This window comes from Oncorhynchus masou, chromosome 28 (assembly GCF_036934945.1).
Source record: "Oncorhynchus masou masou isolate Uvic2021 chromosome 28, UVic_Omas_1.1, whole genome shotgun sequence".
NCBI lineage: Eukaryota > Metazoa > Chordata > Actinopteri > Salmoniformes > Salmonidae > Oncorhynchus > Oncorhynchus masou.
This window is the reverse complement of record NC_088239.1, coordinates 15,237,922-15,255,306: the sequence shown is the minus strand read 5'-3', so window position 1 is coordinate 15,255,306 and position 17,385 is coordinate 15,237,922. Positions and strand designations below refer to the sequence as shown.

At 42.9% G+C, this 17,385-nt stretch overlaps 1 protein-coding gene across 1 annotated transcript; it reads right to left on the bottom strand.

The window, feature by feature from the left end:
- Positions 1 to 11,393: 11,393 nt before the first annotated feature.
- On the bottom strand, positions 11,394 to 13,416 carry LOC135518530 (class E basic helix-loop-helix protein 22-like). The gene is given in 2 exon segments (XM_064943702.1): positions 11,394 to 13,090; positions 13,093 to 13,416. Coding segments are annotated over 2 exon segments (825 nt in total). The 5' UTR covers positions 13,157 to 13,416; the 3' UTR covers positions 11,394 to 12,329.
- Between the last annotated feature and the right edge of the window lie 3,969 nt (positions 13,417 to 17,385).

Sequence of the window (17,385 nt, the reverse complement as noted above, 5' to 3'; positions counted from 1 at the left end):
CACTTTAACCACAATACCTTCTCCCAGACTCCCTCCACTTTAACCACAGTACCCTCTCCCAGACTCCCTCCACTTTAACCACAGTACCCTCTCCCAGACTCCCTCCACTTTAACCACAGTACCCTCTCCCAGACTCCCTCCACTTTAACCACAGTACCCTCTCCCAGAGTTCTTATGTTCCTCCAGACTCTCTCCACAGTGACCAGAGTTCTTATGTTCCTCCAGACTCCCTCCACTTTAACCACAGTACCCTCTCCCAGACTCCCTCCACTTTAACCACAGTACCCTCTCCCAGACTCCCTCCACTTTAACCACAGTACCCTCTCCCAGAGTTCTTATGTTCCTCCAGACTCTCTCCACAGTGACCAGAGTTCTTATGTTCCTCCAGACTCCCTCCACTTTAACCACAGTACCCTCTCCCAGACTCCCTCCACTTTAACCACAGTACCCTCTCCCAGAGTTCTTATGTTCCTCCAGACTCTCTCCACAGTGACCAGAGTTCTTATGTTCCTCCAGACTCTCTCCACAGTGACCAGAGTTCTTATGTTCTTCCAGACTCTCTCCACAGTGACCAGAGTTCTTATGTTCCTCCAGACTCTCTCCACAGTGACCATAGTTCTTATGTTCCTCCAGACTCTCTCCACAGTGACCATAGTTCTTATGTTCCTCCAGACTCTCTCCACAGTGACCATAGTTCTTATGTTCTTCCAGACTCTCTCCACAGTGACCAGAGTTCTTATGTTCTTCCAGACTCTCTCCACAGTGACCAGAGTTCTTGTGTTCTTCCAGACTCTCTCCACAGTGACCAGAGTTCCTATGTTCCTCCAGACTCTCTCCACAGTGACCATAGTTCTTATGTTCCTCCAGACTCTCTCCACAGTGACCAGAGTTCTTATGTTCTTCCAGACTCTCTCCACAGTGACCAGAGTTCTTATGTTCCTCCAGACTCTCTCCACAGTGACCAGAGTTCTTATGTTCCTCCAGACTCTCTCCACAGTGACCAGAGTTCTTATGTTCCTCCAGACTCTCTCCACAGTGACCATAGTTCTTATGTTCCTCCAGACTCTCTCCACAGTGACCATAGTTCTTATGTTCCTCCAGACTCTCTCCACAGTGACCATAGTACTTATGTTCCTCCAGACTCTTTCCACAGTGACCATAGTTCTTATGTTCCTCCAGACTCTCTCCACAGTGACCATAGTTCTTATGTTCCTCCAGACTCTCTCCACAGTGACCATAGTTCTTATGTTCCTCCAGACTCTCTCCACAGTGACCATAGTTCTTATGTTCCTCCAGACTCTCTCCACAGTGACCATAGTTCTTATGTTCCTCCAGACTCTCTCCACAGTGACCATAGTTCTTATGTTCCTCCAGACTCTCTCCACAGTGACCATAGTTCTTATGTTCCTCCAGACTCTCTCCACAATGACCATAGTTCTTATGTTCCTCCAGACTCTCTCCACAGTGACCATAGTTCTTATGTTCCTCCAGACTCTCTCCACAGTGACCATAGTTCTTATGTTCCTCCAGACTCTCTCCACAGTGACCATAGTTCTTATGTTCCTCCAGACTCTCTCCACAGTGACCATAGTTCTTATGTTCCTCCAGACTCTCTCCACAGTGACCATAGTTCTTATGTTCCTCCAGACTCCCTCCACAGTGACCATAGTTCTTATGTTCCTCCAGACTCCATCCACAGTGACCAGAGTTCTTATGTTTCTCCAGACTCCCTCCACAGTGACCAGAGTTCTTATGTTCCTCCAGACTCTCTCCACAGTGACCAGAGTTCTTATGTTCCCCCAGACTCTCTCCACAGTGACCATAGTTCTTATGTTCCTCCAGACTCTCTCCACAGTGACCATAGTTCTTATGTTCCTCCAGACTCCCTCCACAGTGACCAGAGTTCTTACATTCCTCCAGACTCCCTCCACAGTGACCAGAGTTCTTACGTTCCTCCAGACTCTCTCCACAGTGACCAGAGTTCTTACGTTCCTCCAGACTCTCTCCACAGTGACCAGAGTTCTTATGTTCCTCCAGACTCCCTCCACAGTGACCAGAGTTCTTATGTTCCTCCAGACTCCCTCCACAGTGACCATAGTTCTTACGTTCCTCCAGACTCCCTCCACAGTGACCATAGTTCTTACGTTCCTCCAGACTCCCTCCACAGTGACCATAGTTCTTATGTTCCTCCAGACTCCCTCCACAGTGACCATAGTTCTTATGTTCCTCCAGACTCCCTCCACAGTGACCATAGTTCTTACGTTCCTCCAGACTCCCTCCACAGTGACCATAGTTCTTATGTTCCTCCAGACTCCCTCCACAGTGACCATAGTTCTTATGTTCCTCCAGTCCAGAGAACAGCATCAGGAAGAGGTTGATTCATGACATCACGTCTGGGAGGGAATCACAAACCACCTCAGGTCACTCTACACACAGCTCGGCTAAGAGATGGAGGAATTAACATGAGGGGGAGGAAGAGAGAGAGAGCACTGATCATCCATTAAAAGATACTGCCCCCGTTACTCATGGAAGCGCTTATCGTAACACAAGACAAGGGGCAGTGTGACCTTCAGACATTAAACAGTCCTGTTAATTGACTAATAATAAAATGTTTTTATTGTGCAAAAAAAAACTTTAGGATAATTGAATTCTCCTTTTTGCTGAGGTTGTAAAACATGACTGTTAATGGTACTAATGAGAACTACTAGAAGACAAGGGCACTCCGGAGTTTCTCCACGAACGCCCTCCATCCCACCATCCTTCTCTCCAACCCTCTCTCCATTCCTCCTCCCCCACTTTCCTCCCTTCAAACTTTACATTTAAACCACTCTCATTAGTGGTGAAATTACAGCGCTGAAGCCGATTGGTTCTCATTAGCATCCACTGATCCTTGGCAGGGCCCGTGTCCTAACATCTGTTAATTAGCTCTCTGGAAATCTAATCAATGTAATAACTCAGATTAATCTCCTCTTTTGCACTTATTTTGTCTCTCTCTTACGTTCCTGACCTGGAAGTACATGAGCACTCACCAATATACTGTCCTGGTCTGTGTTGGGTTGTGATATGAAGTGAAGGGTTAGCCTTGGTGTATGGCAGCCATTTTGTGCTCAGAATGGCACATAACCTTATCGGGTGTCACTTTGGCTGCTTGTCACATGGATGGTGGTGGTGGCGACTGGCGAGCCACGCTGCAGGCCTCATTAGAACACATTTAGTCCAACTGCTCATGAGGCATGTCGGGATCCAGATCTTCGGGGTTATATAGTGTCCAACATCAGAAATGTTGTAAGATACAGTTCATAGCCACTTGAATATCTTCCATTACATTGTATCCCTCAGTTGAACACCGAGAACCACGGGTCTTCATGTCGGTGTTGCCATGGTGTTACCGGCAAAGACAGTGTGTGACTGGCCGCACACTTGCTCTACCCAGGGATCTCTGGCACGCCTCTCAGTGTGTGATGATGAATGATTTACACACAAACACACACACACACACAAATACTCAGTCAGTCAGTCCCCACCCCCATACACACAGGCAGAGCGTCTTCCCCTGTGTTGGTGGTTGAATATTCAGACCCAGGCGTGTGAGACAGGGGGAATAAGGTTGTGTTTATTAGCTGCTCCCTTTGTGTGTTCTAAATTGCCTTGTTTGCTCGGCACAAGCACACAAACAGATGCTGTTTCCTCTGCTCTGGGTAATTCACTCTGTCTCTGGGTAACTACTGGAGGACCTCACACGCCACACACACTCATGTCACATCTCTTACGAACACACACACGCACATGCACACGCTTATGCGCCACCATATAAGAAACCTCTCAGCTCTTTACCCCATCAGAGACACAATTTCACTCTTATTAAGAAAATCTGCATTTAGGAGGGCAGCAATGCTATCAGTCTAAATTAATCTGCTTTGACTGAACCCTAATGTGACCGCAGTCATCCAGTAATTATTGTCTGGATGGCGCCTCAGCACCAGCCTGAACCTCCACACCCTCATACCCCCACCCCCTCTCTTCCATCTCCTCTCCCCCAGACAGGGGCTGGTCTCGGTGGATGAACCCCCTCAGATGGGCTGGTTATGGTGGTTGAGGGCAGGCATGTCATTTAGTGCTCCATCAGTGAGCCGCTGCTTCTCCTGCCTGCATTACTGTGATTAACGTCCGCATAGCGGACCACTGTCACACACACATACAGCCATAAGCACACATGCACACAAACACACACACACACAATTGTCATCTGAGATAGGGTCTCATCAAGTCAACAGTAGAGGACCAATGGGAATGGTTTGTCCCATAGTGCTTCTTCCTGGTTATCTTTTGATTCCCCCTCTTTCTTCTTTTCTTCCTCTCCAACAAAGACGATTTGAACAAAGATGTTTAACTAAACCAAGGTAGACCACTGCCTGTCATTTCCAATGGGAACAAATGAGTCATAGTGGACAGAACAAGCAAGGAGGTAGGCAGAGCCAAGCACGCGCTAGCAATATCCTATTGGCACATTTTAGCATGCATCTGCATATTTCCATCTCGTTCCATCTTCTCCCACTGCCTGCCAGTGGGCTTCCTCTCACTACCATATTTGGTAGCGAGTGGAAAAGCCAACCGGATGCTTCATATTTATAGATCCAGTGAAATATCTGTCTCATTGTTCTATCTGTGATTTGACTGTGTGATTATAGTAACGAAGGCAGTCCAGTAGAATATGTAAAGTCTTACAGTCCGTCACATTAATAACAGCAGAAGGCGGGCTGACCACAGTCTCTTCTCCTCAACTTGACACCGCGAGGTTCAGCAGGCCAACAGACACACTGTTACTGCTAGTGCTCTGTCACTTTTAGAGAGCTCACCCTGTTACACCACAGTACAGTCCATATGGTAGGACAGAACACATAGCTTCAGGACACAGAGCACAACCAGCCGAGACATCAGCCGAGGACTGAAAAGATCAGCCAAGACATCAGCCGAGGACTGGAAAGATCAGCCGAAATACAGAGAAGCAGTAGAGAATGTCTGTCTGTCTGTCTGTCTGTCTGTCTGTCTGTCTGTCTGTCTGTCTGTCTGTCTGTCTGTCTGTCTGTCTGTCTGTCTTGTCTGTGTGTGTGTGTGTGTGTGTTTGACTCCATTGTAATTACGTTCCTAAACCCGGGGCCTCATCTCATGGCCCTGGTGTGTCTGCAGGTGGAAGAGAGTCAGTTTTGATTACAAAGTAAACGCTTCGGCGTTGGACAGGCCGCTACACGCTGATATGCATTCTATCAGGCTGATTTATGCAAATTATGCACATTATTCCCGCAGGAATCTCTTCTGAAACTGCCAGGATAAATTGCCGGAAATTAGCCATAAAATGGGTTGTGCAGGGAGTGTGAGCAGTGTTAGGTGAAGTCTGTGGAGAAGCCAAGGACACAGGGCAGCTCTCGTTATGCTTGGCCTGGCCCTGGATCCACATCCACCATGCACGCCATTCTCGCCTTTTAGGAACCTCACACACACAAACACACACACACATAGACAGACAGAACATTCCTATTACATCTAGTAATGGATGTTAAACACACAATGTTTGACAGTGAACAGAACACCTGGTCTGATGTTTTGATATTGGTCCCAAAAGGCTTCTCTGGCTTTGTTCAAAGATTACTCCTGTTCTGTCTCCTTTGCTTGTGTTTTTCCTGAAGGCAAATCCATTTTTAAGAGGTTCTAATATTACATATTAGACTGAAACTTTAGCTGTCGGCATTTGAAAAAGCTTGAAATCTATTTAGGTTTTGTTGGCTGTTGTTATCTGTCTGTTTGTAAAACTGAAAATGTATAAATCAAATATTTAAATCAAATACAAATCTATCTAGTTTTTTTCCCCCCATGGATTTGAAAAAAAATTCCTTTATTTTTATGTTTTGATGTTTGTATTTACAATAACAAAGACAACCTCTGCCATGATTTTGACCTATAATCCTAATCTTTAGATCAGATTGTAATTCAAAATAGACAATAAAATCAGGTAAAGGTTCAAATGTTTGGGCAAATATGCGAACGTGTAAAAAGGATGAGATGGATGTGTAAATATTCACCATTAAAACGAGCCAAAGCAGGAGTCTCCTAAAGGCTGTCATTTTGTCATAGATTGTCCTGCCCCTTAGTCTGGCCTCTCCATTGGTCTCTTCCCTCTATGGTCACATGATGAGCAGTAGCAGTGTGTGATCATGATGATGATGATGAGCGCGTGGTGAGTGACTTGCATGGTAATTGTGTCATCTTCATGTCTTTAGTGTAATGTGGAAGCCCTGGTTAATGAATATCACCGAGAGGAGATTAATCCCGCCCGGCCACAGCTCTGAGGAACCCAGGGAAGGTCACCACACGCATACTGATGAGGTAGCTAAATTATTACACACATACATATATTTTTGCATATTTCTGGATCCAAAGTTATTATTATGCTTTACACAATTCATCGTGAAATAGGCTATGTTTTTTTGACAGTTTTATAATTCAAGATACAATTGTTTACAACAATTTGTGATAAACCCTCAAAGCTTTTCCTAGAGTACTGGTTATGTGATCTAGTTCCCTGGCTTCACAGGGACAGTCTATGAGCAAGGACATTTAATCCAATATGTTTCTGAAATCTCAATGCAAAAAAAAGATGACATGTTTCTCCTTTAATCAGGACCATCAACCTTGTTCTTATGGCTTTGTCCTCCTGTCCTCACGTTGAATTGGTTCAGTGGAGTAAACAACTGAACAACCAAACAACTTCTGCCAATCCCAACTCTAACAGCACCACAAATTACTGCTGTGTCTGCCGGATGGTGCCTTGTAATCCCAGGGGAATAAAAGGACATCAGATTACAGCACAAAGGAAAGCGCCACCGTTGAACTGAGATTGGGAGATTACGCTGAATAGGGCTTAATCTGATTAACATGGAGGGGAGGGAGAAGGTTTCTGGATGTTACTGTATAATTACATATTTCAGATGAGAGGATATTCACACTACTAGGTCACATATAGGACACAGTCATCCAGTCAGCCATCAGTCAGTCAGTCAGTCAGCCAGTCAACCAGTCAGTTAGTCAGTCAGTCATTCAGTTATCCAGTCAGCCAGCCACTTAGTCAGCCAGCCAGCCAGCCAGCCAGCCAGTCAGTCAGTCAGTCAGTCAACCAGTCAGGGACAAACATAGGGCCATATGTTCAGCTGACCTCAAGACTGACACTCAAACATCCTCTTTGCAATCACTCTAAAGACAAGCACATAGAACAAATATATTAAGACATGTATGCATCACTGATTGTTAATATTAGATAAATACTGTATGTGTAAACATGTAGTCATATCGATAATAAATCATGTATGAATGAAATGAAGATAAAAAGCAATGGACAGTAGAAGAATGATTGTGTTAATTATTCATCTCATATGAGTTTTTACTCAGTCAGAGAAACCACCCTGCCAGCAGTTCATTTCAGGCCACTGTAATGACTTTTTCAGGGGGGGGGGGGTAGAGTTTTCCTAGGTCATACAACATCCTCCATGTGACTAGGGTCTGCCTTCAAATGAGCAAAACACATTCCAATTGCAAAACAGAGTCTTAGGATGAGCATACATGAACTATTCTTACTGTGTATATTAACATAATCCTAATCTGATCTCACGTGTTGTGTTTACTTTCTAATTTGTTTCAATAAGCCCCCCAGTCCTAGTTTCAGTATTCTGTAGATCTGCATTGAACAGTGTGGTCTGCATGCCGAGGTTACCTACATGACACATTGGTAGCTGGTGCCTGACCAAAAGGAATTACAGATGTAGTATCTTAATGTGAGTGGGTTTGCTAAAGCAGGAAAATAATCATGCAGCAATGGGAAATGTCAATTATTATGTGAATTATAATTAATGGACATTTTTGTAGAGGTTGATACATTTTATAATCGGGAAAATCAAGCCAGAAATGTCAAAGTGGAAATTACAAACTTTAGAAGCCTTTTTACACCTCAAATACACTACAAGGTTGCATTTCCTGCTGGCAAGAACATTCTCAGCAACAAAAGTGATTAAATGAAGATCCTACATCTGTACAGCCCAGCAGTTGATATTGGGTGGCTGAGCCCAATGCAGAACATGTATCTTCACTCCCCCTTTATGACATGATGTGGGTCATTCAATTCCCAGAGTTTTTGCTTGTTACTGATATGTTGAATTCACTGCGCTTATGTGTATTTTATGTTTATCATCCTTAGCATACATCACATGAATGTTATGTATAGGTACCCTGGTGGCACTAGATATGGTCAATTGAATATGTGATGGTTTATGAAAAGGGGGCTTTGATCTTTCTCCTTTTATTCATGACCTCTGAGTCTAGCCATAAACTGGGTATTGGCTACTGTTAGCCTGCTGGCTACTGAGCACTGGTGGTACTGTCAGATACCTAGCTCTATTCCTCTTGGTTTACCACTGACCTGCCATACAGGAGCCAGAGAACCATAAATGTACTGTTCAGAGTTCGGGAATCTGCCCTCATGTTGGCTCAGACAATACGCCACAGCTACACTCATCTATCGCCACGACTTATACAGAATTAACTGATGTGATGGGGGGGGGGGGGGGTGTGACAGTCAAACTCTCCTCCACTCCCTCTCAAACAAACTTGAATGTCTGAATCAGTGAAAACATCAAAAGACTCAGGACAAGATAACAAACAGATCAAACACAATGATATCAAGCTACCTCACACAGTTTACCACTGTAGAAGTCATCACATTCTGAATAATATTTTCAGTTTAGCTGCTTTGAACCATAGGTGCCTTCTTCCTGTTTCCTTTTGATAATGTTCTGGTTCTTCTTCACACACATGGCTCTTTCTCTCGCCAGGGGAAGAGGGTCTATTGGGCTAATGTGAGTATTAGTATGGTTTAAATTCTCCAGTCGTTTATGCATTAATGCATATTGCATAATTAATGTTTTTGTGAAGTCTCGGTTTCCAATAGCCCAATTAGCTGTCTGTCATTACTATGGTGGGTGTAAAAATGTGCACTGCAGTTATTTTATGAGTGGAAAAAGTGCTGAAAGCTGAAACAATCCAGTCTTGTGTGTCAGCTCCTGAAAGTAGTTGATTTCTAGCAGTAATTGCTGACAGTATTTCTATGCCAGAGCCATTCTTGATGTGTGTCTGATTATTTCCCCTCCTGATTAAGGTTCATTGTGTGGTGATTCAAACCGTTTATGCTCTTGATGGGATTAGATAGGACAGTGTAATGACCCTGTTGTCTAAATGGCTCACATACACACACTGGGCTCTAGATTGGAAACTGGCACAGAAATATGACAAAGCCGTGAACTAGGTAGAATACACCATGTCAGATGGATATTCAGATCCTTAGAATAGTGATGGCAAATGTACAAGACTGTGTACGATATCAGCTCTCACTTGAAGGAAACACTGCTTATAAACGTGTGTTTGGTTTTTTTGTTGTATTATAATCTAGAATATTCTACGGTGAGACACACTGCCAGTGTGTAATACCCTCAATTATCTGAGCTTTTTGTATCAGATGTAAATGATTTAAATGGACAACATGTACATAGAGGCATACTGGGCTATATTTCACTGTCATTTATTTGCTTAATCCATGTTTCTGCTTTAGAAATAATACAAGTGTAGGTTATTTCGAATTTATGTGAAATACATTTAAATTAAAAATACTATCGTGTATTTTATAATTCTATTGAAATGTTTATTTCAAAGATGAATCCAAATAAATGACAAGTAATTGTTTTCCATTATTATAGACAGCCTTATAGGCTTACCAGATAAATAGTTCAGTTCTCTGTCTATTGGCCAGCGAGAGTAGACTTATCCCATAGTTAACTGATGAAAGGGTCTTTGACAGAGCTGTGTCAATATACCCATGTCTATCTGCTTCTAAAGTAGTTGATCAGTTGAAACAAACATTCTGCAGTTGTCTTCGGCGAGCCCCACTGACAACATCTCAAAATGAAGAATGGTGCTATCCATGGTGCTGAAACGCTGCTTGGACGAATACTGTCATCAAATAGTTCACGTTTACTTCGAAGACCCAACTAAGTGGCTCAGCTATTCAATATGGATATAAACAAAACATGATTTTGATACTTCATAGAATACTTTATAAAAATTAAAGCTATTGTACCAAATATTTAAAAATATATAAATCAATTTGTTCTTATATATTATCTTGAATTACCATTATTTTGTCAATAATTATAATTTGTGTTAATTTTTTTGTTGTCATTTGATTTTTTTTTAAATTTCTTAATTTATTTTAGTTCATCAAAAAAGGTTTAATAGATCTACTGATGCTGTGAAACATCACAGTATCAAATAGCCTGTAGTTGTCGCAATCATTTGCAACAGAGAGAAAAGTTGAAGGCTTAAAAATGTAGATCAGATGATTTATCCATTTTCCAAGATATCCTCTTTGACCACTTCCTATTGTGGTATAGCCTACATGAATTGGATTAAATGTGTGATTTCTTGCATAATACACAATTGCTTCCGTTTGAACAGAATTTTCCGGGGTTGCCCTTTGGCCCTGTATTTTACCTCTCAGTCCTGCTGATGGACTAGAGAAGCAGGACAATACAGGACAAAACACACCAACGGCAGTGCCGCTGATCACTTGTGCTACGTCGTGATTAAAGACACCCAATTACTGCAATGAACAGTGTCGTAATTACGTTCCTTAATCACATTCTGGAGGTCTAATTGCCTTAACGATGTGTTTCATTAAACGAATGTAGGTATTACAGTCGACAGTTTTCATACACAGTTGTTGTCGAATTAACAAATTATTAGACAGCGTCATGGAAATTGTTTTAATAATAATAATTAAGCCTGGCCGAGCTTTGTGGTGTAATACAAACAGACATGCCCTTCTAGCCGCGGGGCAACGTTGTCCACCACGTCTGGCCTTTGCTCCCAAGGCTTCGTGTGACTTTACATCTCAAGGTCCAGAAAAGTTACCGTTTGTGATGGAGCGTAAAATGATCAACTCATTATTATGTTTTACAACATGCTTGGCATGTGGCGACTCTCCGAAGATCAACAAGCTCTTTATGGTTTTAGTTAAACATGAACTGAATCATTATTTAGGCTATGGGCCATGAATAGATAATTATAATGTTATAATATTTATAGTTGATAATTAGGTGCACAAGCCTATTTCTTCAGATATGTTTTATTATTTCCTTATCCCACGTTCAGATTTTTAAAAGATAAATGAGACAAAGTGGCCTTTCTCTGAAAAATATATTTCAGTCCCGGCTTCGTTTTCTTAAATTACTCCAGTTTCAGGGATTTCATCAGACCACCAGACGAATATTTTCGTTTTGTTCAAAATATTTTAATAAAGCTTTCCAACACATCAACACATACAAATGGCCCTCTTTATTCTTATAATAACTAATATATCTACAATAATCCACTGCTTGACCTGACAGCGCTCCTGATCCATCAAGACCTCGGCCTTATTGCATGAGTGTGTAAGAAATGACGCAAATTCGACACGTCGCTAATGCAGAATACAGTACCACCATGCAAATAAAATGTATCAAATCAATAAATAAAAAAGGACAAATTGAAAAAAACATGAACTGAATATACAAGTTTTTAGAGACTCAAATATAATTATATTACAGTGCCAAGGAAACTACCAATGTAGCACAAGTGTTTGATACAACAAAAATATATAAATGACTATAAACTCTGTATTGAGAGGTTAAAACAACTGATTTTGTATTCATTTGAGCTCATTTTGCTTTCCCACAGACTCTTAGTTGCTCAACACATTCTCAAAAGATCACAAAATAACCACCAATAAGAAAAACCCTCTTAAGTTATAAATAAAGTAAGTGAAGCAGCAAGGTTGTGGTTTCTTATTTTAACTAATGTCTTAAGTTGTTCCATCTATTCAAGTGAAATGGGCGCGTGTTTTTGTCAGGTCACAACTTTTCACACAGGGTCCATATTTGCGCAGTGGTAAACAACTGTCAATCCATCACCACTTGCGAGACACTCGTACATTTCTGTTTGGTTTTTCACTTTCATTCATACCAGCACTTAAAGGATGCTTTATATATACACAATCAAGCGTTGTCTTAACAAAAAGCACTTCTTCCAATGCATTTGTAAATGTTATAAATGTACTCATCATCGGATTCACTTTTCTCGGTCTACACTGACTTCGAACCTCTTCTCTCCAAAGTCGCCGTTTGTTTAAAAAAGTGTTGTTCGCTCCCGCATGTGCTTCTCTGAGTCTCTGGTACTGGCTCGTTGTTATGATTCAGCTAAGGCTTGTCAGTGCATTGTTTAAACAGGCTCGAGGTGACGTTGTTGAAAAGGACACATTTGTCGGGGCAGGATGACCCGGCCAATCCGGTGGCGAAGGGGTAAACAGGCGGCTGGTCGTACGCACTTATCCCCGCACTCAGACCTGGTAGACCCGGAGCAGCAAGGGCCGTGGTGGCAGGTATGGACGCCGCTGAGATGGCCTGGCCCTGGTTCAGATAGGCCACCAGCCTCCTCATCTCCTCCAGAGCCTGCGCCTGCATGAGGATGTAGTTTTTGGCGAGCAGCAAAGTGGCGATTTTGGAGAGTTTCCGGACGGAGGGGCTGTGCGCATACGGGATGACAGAGCGCAACTCATCCAGCGCGTCGTTCAGGTCGTGCATCCTCCGTCTCTCCCTCGCATTGATGTTTAGTCTGAGTGTTTTCTGCTCTTTGTTTTTCTTACCTCCCTCCGGTTTACCGGCGGCCACAGTTCTCCCGTCGGCCAGGAGAACCATCTCACATCTGCCGTCGCTGTCATCGTCCGGGCTCTGCTCCCCGCCACTGCTCTCTGCTGCCGAGGTCCTGTTGCTGCTCTCTCCGAATTTGACGCACAAAGATCCGGTAGGCAGACCCAGCGGCCCCCCTCGACCCCCAGCCAGTCCACCGGGTTGAATCGGGTCCGAGTCGGTCTGATCAAAACAGCTGATGGGTGACTGGCGGTCCCTGGACCCCGGCAGGTCAACACCAGCCGCCGACCTGAAGGAGTCCATCTTTTGTTGGAGACCGCGCTGAGAGTTTTGTGGAAAATATCTCCTGGTCCGTTCAAGTTCATTCTCCTGTCCATAGCACTTCCTCTCCTCCAGACGCTGCTTTAGTGGTGGCAGTTTCTGGAGACTCTCTCCCGGCGACGGCTCTTGTATACGTTTCTTGCCTTGTGAGCTGTCAGAGAGAGTGAGTTGTTCTTGGTCGCTTATTATTGCTCGACTTGTCTACTGAGATGCTGGAGACACTTCGGCTCTCTTTCCCTCTGCTCTGCTCTCTCGCTCTGCTCTCTGCGCTCGCGCTCCTTATCTCGCTCTGATTCACCTTCAGCAGATCTCTACGGCGATCAGCTTCACGCGCAAGAACGGGGTCTTTTACATCATTATCTCGAGGCGGGTTAATATGAAGAGGATTCGCCTATTGGGACACAGTTCTCTCTCACTCTCTCTTCCTCCTTCTCTGTACCCAATCAGGTTAACGTTTGAATTAATGGGATTTAAACGGTAACAAACAATCCCTCGTGCTCTCTCCCTCCTCCCTCTGTATCTCTCTGTCCCTCTCCGTTTGGGTATAGTGGCTCTGCGCGCGCACACGTTGTGATCTAAGGAGCTGCTTACAGCTTTATAAAGAGGCGCTCGGGTCTATTATTCGAGTTACCATCGGTATACACGCTTGAGTACATATGTTTGAAAGGAGCTGCCTTCTATTAGAAACCCAAACCACTGTTTCTAAAAGTGACGTGCGTGGCGACATTCACCCGTCAATGCGCAATCTAAATGCGCCTCTCCGTTTCAGAATGATGGATAAGTCAGGAGGACAATATAACTCTTCATTGACTACTGAGACACGAGACTATATTTGTCCTCAAGTTTGACCATTTCTCCCTCCCTGATTTCTCTGCTGTCTTCATCACAAGGCCACAATTTAGAACTTACACTATATTGATTCCACTCAAAGTTTACGCTTCTATTTGGTACAAGCCATTGATTAATAAAACAGTAATAATTATTTTATGCCAGTTCAAGCTGTGTCGTGAGAATATTGTAATTCATGCAATAGCCTACAGTTTTTAGCCTGAATTGCATAATAGTTTTTGCTAACATTCCACTCCTTGTATTCTGTGTCATGCCAAAGGTTTGACACGACAAAATCTGGCAAAGAGTGGAATGATACACTCATCTAACTGGTACCCAGGCTATTCCATTTCTGGTTCGATTAAAATGATTTACATTTTTACAAATCGTTGATGGCCCCCAGATCCAAGCCTCTTTAACGTGTGCCTCTCCCCATATAAGGAGCTTATATTGTCCAGACAATAGATGTGCAGTCGTAGCTATCTTATAATAAGATAATCATGGCATGATGACTAAATTGTCTGCAAAAAAATGGGCTGATTTGCTTGCTGAGGTATTATTCACAATAAATAATGTTATAATAAGTCATCTTAATAAGTAAATAACTGCATACATTGAATGATTGAGTATAATCAATTATTTGCAACCCCTCATACTTCTGGGCTTCAGAGAGAACAAAACCATCCAAAAAAGTAATGCTGGCTAGACATTACTTGGGCTGACATTGCCATCTACTGACATAAAGTATATCCTACATCTATGAAAACAATTCAGAACTGTGTTCCTGAGGGTCATATCATTTATTTACCCCGAAATAAAGATTTCCCCTTAATCAAATGTTGCAGAATTAGCAACACCTCTTGGATATTGGATGTGCTCTCTCTCTCTCTCTCTCTCTCTCTCTCTCTCTCTCTCTCTCTCTCTCTCTCTCTCTCTCTCTCTCCCTCTCTCTCTCTCTCTCTCTCTCTCTCTCTCTCTCTCTCTCTCTCTCTCTCTCTCTCTCTCTCTCTCTCTCTCTCTCCCCCTCTCACTCTCTCTCTCTCTCTCTCCCCCTCTCTCTCTCTCTCTCTCTCTCTCTCTCTCTCTCTCGCTTTCTCTCTCTCTCTCTTGCTCTCTCTCTTGCTCGCTCTCTCTCTCTCTCTCTCTCTCTCTCGCGCTCTCTCTCTTGCTCTCTCTCACACACACACTCCCCTATCTGTCAGCAGCATCCTCATGGTACTGAGGTGTAATCTCAAGGTCAATGTTTCTGGGTTTCAACCAGGTCAATTAGGCTTCCTACACAGCCTCTGGTAATGATATACTGTAGTGTCTGTGAGGGGCTTCTCAGCTTGCACTGATGCTGGAATACTAAAGAATGATGGTCTGGCGAGAGGCGAAGACACTCACTTTATCCTGAGACAGCGAGGGAACACCTTCATGCCCAATCAGTCTGGGCTAATGAGACAAGATGAGGCTGGATGTGGAAACAGCATTCACAGGCTCAGCACCCTCCTGCCTCATCTCTTCTCTCATCACACAGTCAGCACTTAGCTGATCACGGAGAGATTGTAGGGATGAAGGGGACCATATAGAGCAGGGCTTGATGAGCTCATTGTGATTACAGGACAGGTGCATTTCCTCCAGAACTCTTGACTGAGTAGTACAATGAACAAAAATATAAATGTAACACAAAACAATTTCAACGATTTTACTGAGTTACAGTTAAGTTACATATTGGGAAATCATTCAACTGAAATACATTCATTAGGCCCTAATTTATGGATTTCACATGACTGGGAATACAGATATGCATCTGTTGGTCACAGATACCTTACAAAAAAAGGTATGATGCCTCATGCCTCCTTCGCTTAGAGTTGATCAGGCTGCCTGTGGAATGTTCTCCCACTCCTCTTCAATGGCTGTGCGAAGTTGATGGATATTGACGGGAACTGGAACACTTTGTCATACACCTCGATCCAGAGCATCCCAAACATGCTCAATGGGTGACATGTCTGGTGAGTATGCAGGGCATGGAAGATCTGGGACATTTTCATCATGGTCATCATGGTCTGCGGCTGTGAGGCTGGTTGGACGTACTGCCAAATTCTCTAAAATGACTTTGGAGGCTACTTAAGTTAGAAAAATTAACATTAAATTATCTGGCAACAGCTCTGGTGGACATTCCTGCAGTCAGTATGCCAATTTCACACTCCTTTAAAACTTGAGACATATGTGGCCTTGTGTTGTGTGACAAAACTGCACATTTTAGAGTGGCCTTTTATTGTCTCCAACACAAGGTGCACCTGTGTAACGATTAGGCTGTTTAATGAGATTCTTGATATGCCACACCTGTCAGAGAGATGGATTATCCTGGCAAAGGAGAAATGCTCACTAACAGGCATGTAAACACATTTGTGCACAAAATCTCAGAAATAAGCTTGTAGTGTGTATTGAACATTTCTGGGATATTTTATTTCAGCTCACAAAACATTGGACCAACACTTTACATGTTACACATTGCATTGATATTATTGTTGAGTGTAGTACTCTTTACAGCTTAAAGATGGGAGAAATATCTTGAGGAGTCTAATTGCACATCATAAAGGGATAATTCACCACCTAATCAAAGTGTGTCAGAAATCTTCATACTTCAATAGAGGGCCACATGGCTCCTATTCCAGCTACACATAATGGATCAAAGATGTCTGTCTTGAGACTGTGTGTTTGTTGTGTCTCCATCCTCCAATTGGTCACTCTACATCGACTATTAACTGTCATCACACATATTTACAGTTTTTCCTTTGATGTGTCTCTGAGCTATAATGTGCTGAGGGAATCCCCAGTGTCAATATTTTTCTCCGTCTCATATTCGAGACTTAATGTAGTAAGTCATTTCTACCACACGGTGGCATACAACAACCACTATGATAAGAGCTACGGTATGTATTTATCAGGATTTTTTGTGTGTGAAGAAATCATTGCAAGTCTTATCAACAATAGACATGGATAAGCATGATATAAATTCGAAAGAATTCGAGGCAATTTAGAGGAGATTGAAATCGAAGAATTTAAATGTATTTAACTTCTTCAATTTTCTGCGTTGAAAAAGAACTGCGTTGTTCGACCATGAATATGTGTTTATACTTATGTAATAAATGATCATTCAATAATATTTGATGTTTTGTCAGGAATCATACATTTCCCCAAGGTGTGGAAGTTATGAATACAAGAATATGGTAAACAACTTACATCTTCAAAGGTTTATTAATTAAACAACAATCATGTGCAGCACAGAGGGAGATAGACACGTAACAATCTGCCCCATTCCAAAGACGAGACAGTCGTTATATGCTCATCCGTATCTCTGTTCTCTTTCCAGCTGCCTCGGAGTGCCTGGGCCCTGGTCAAAACATAGGCAACTTGCAAGGACAGCGTGAAGTGAACCATGGAGTAGACGTCTCTATGACTTTAAACTGCC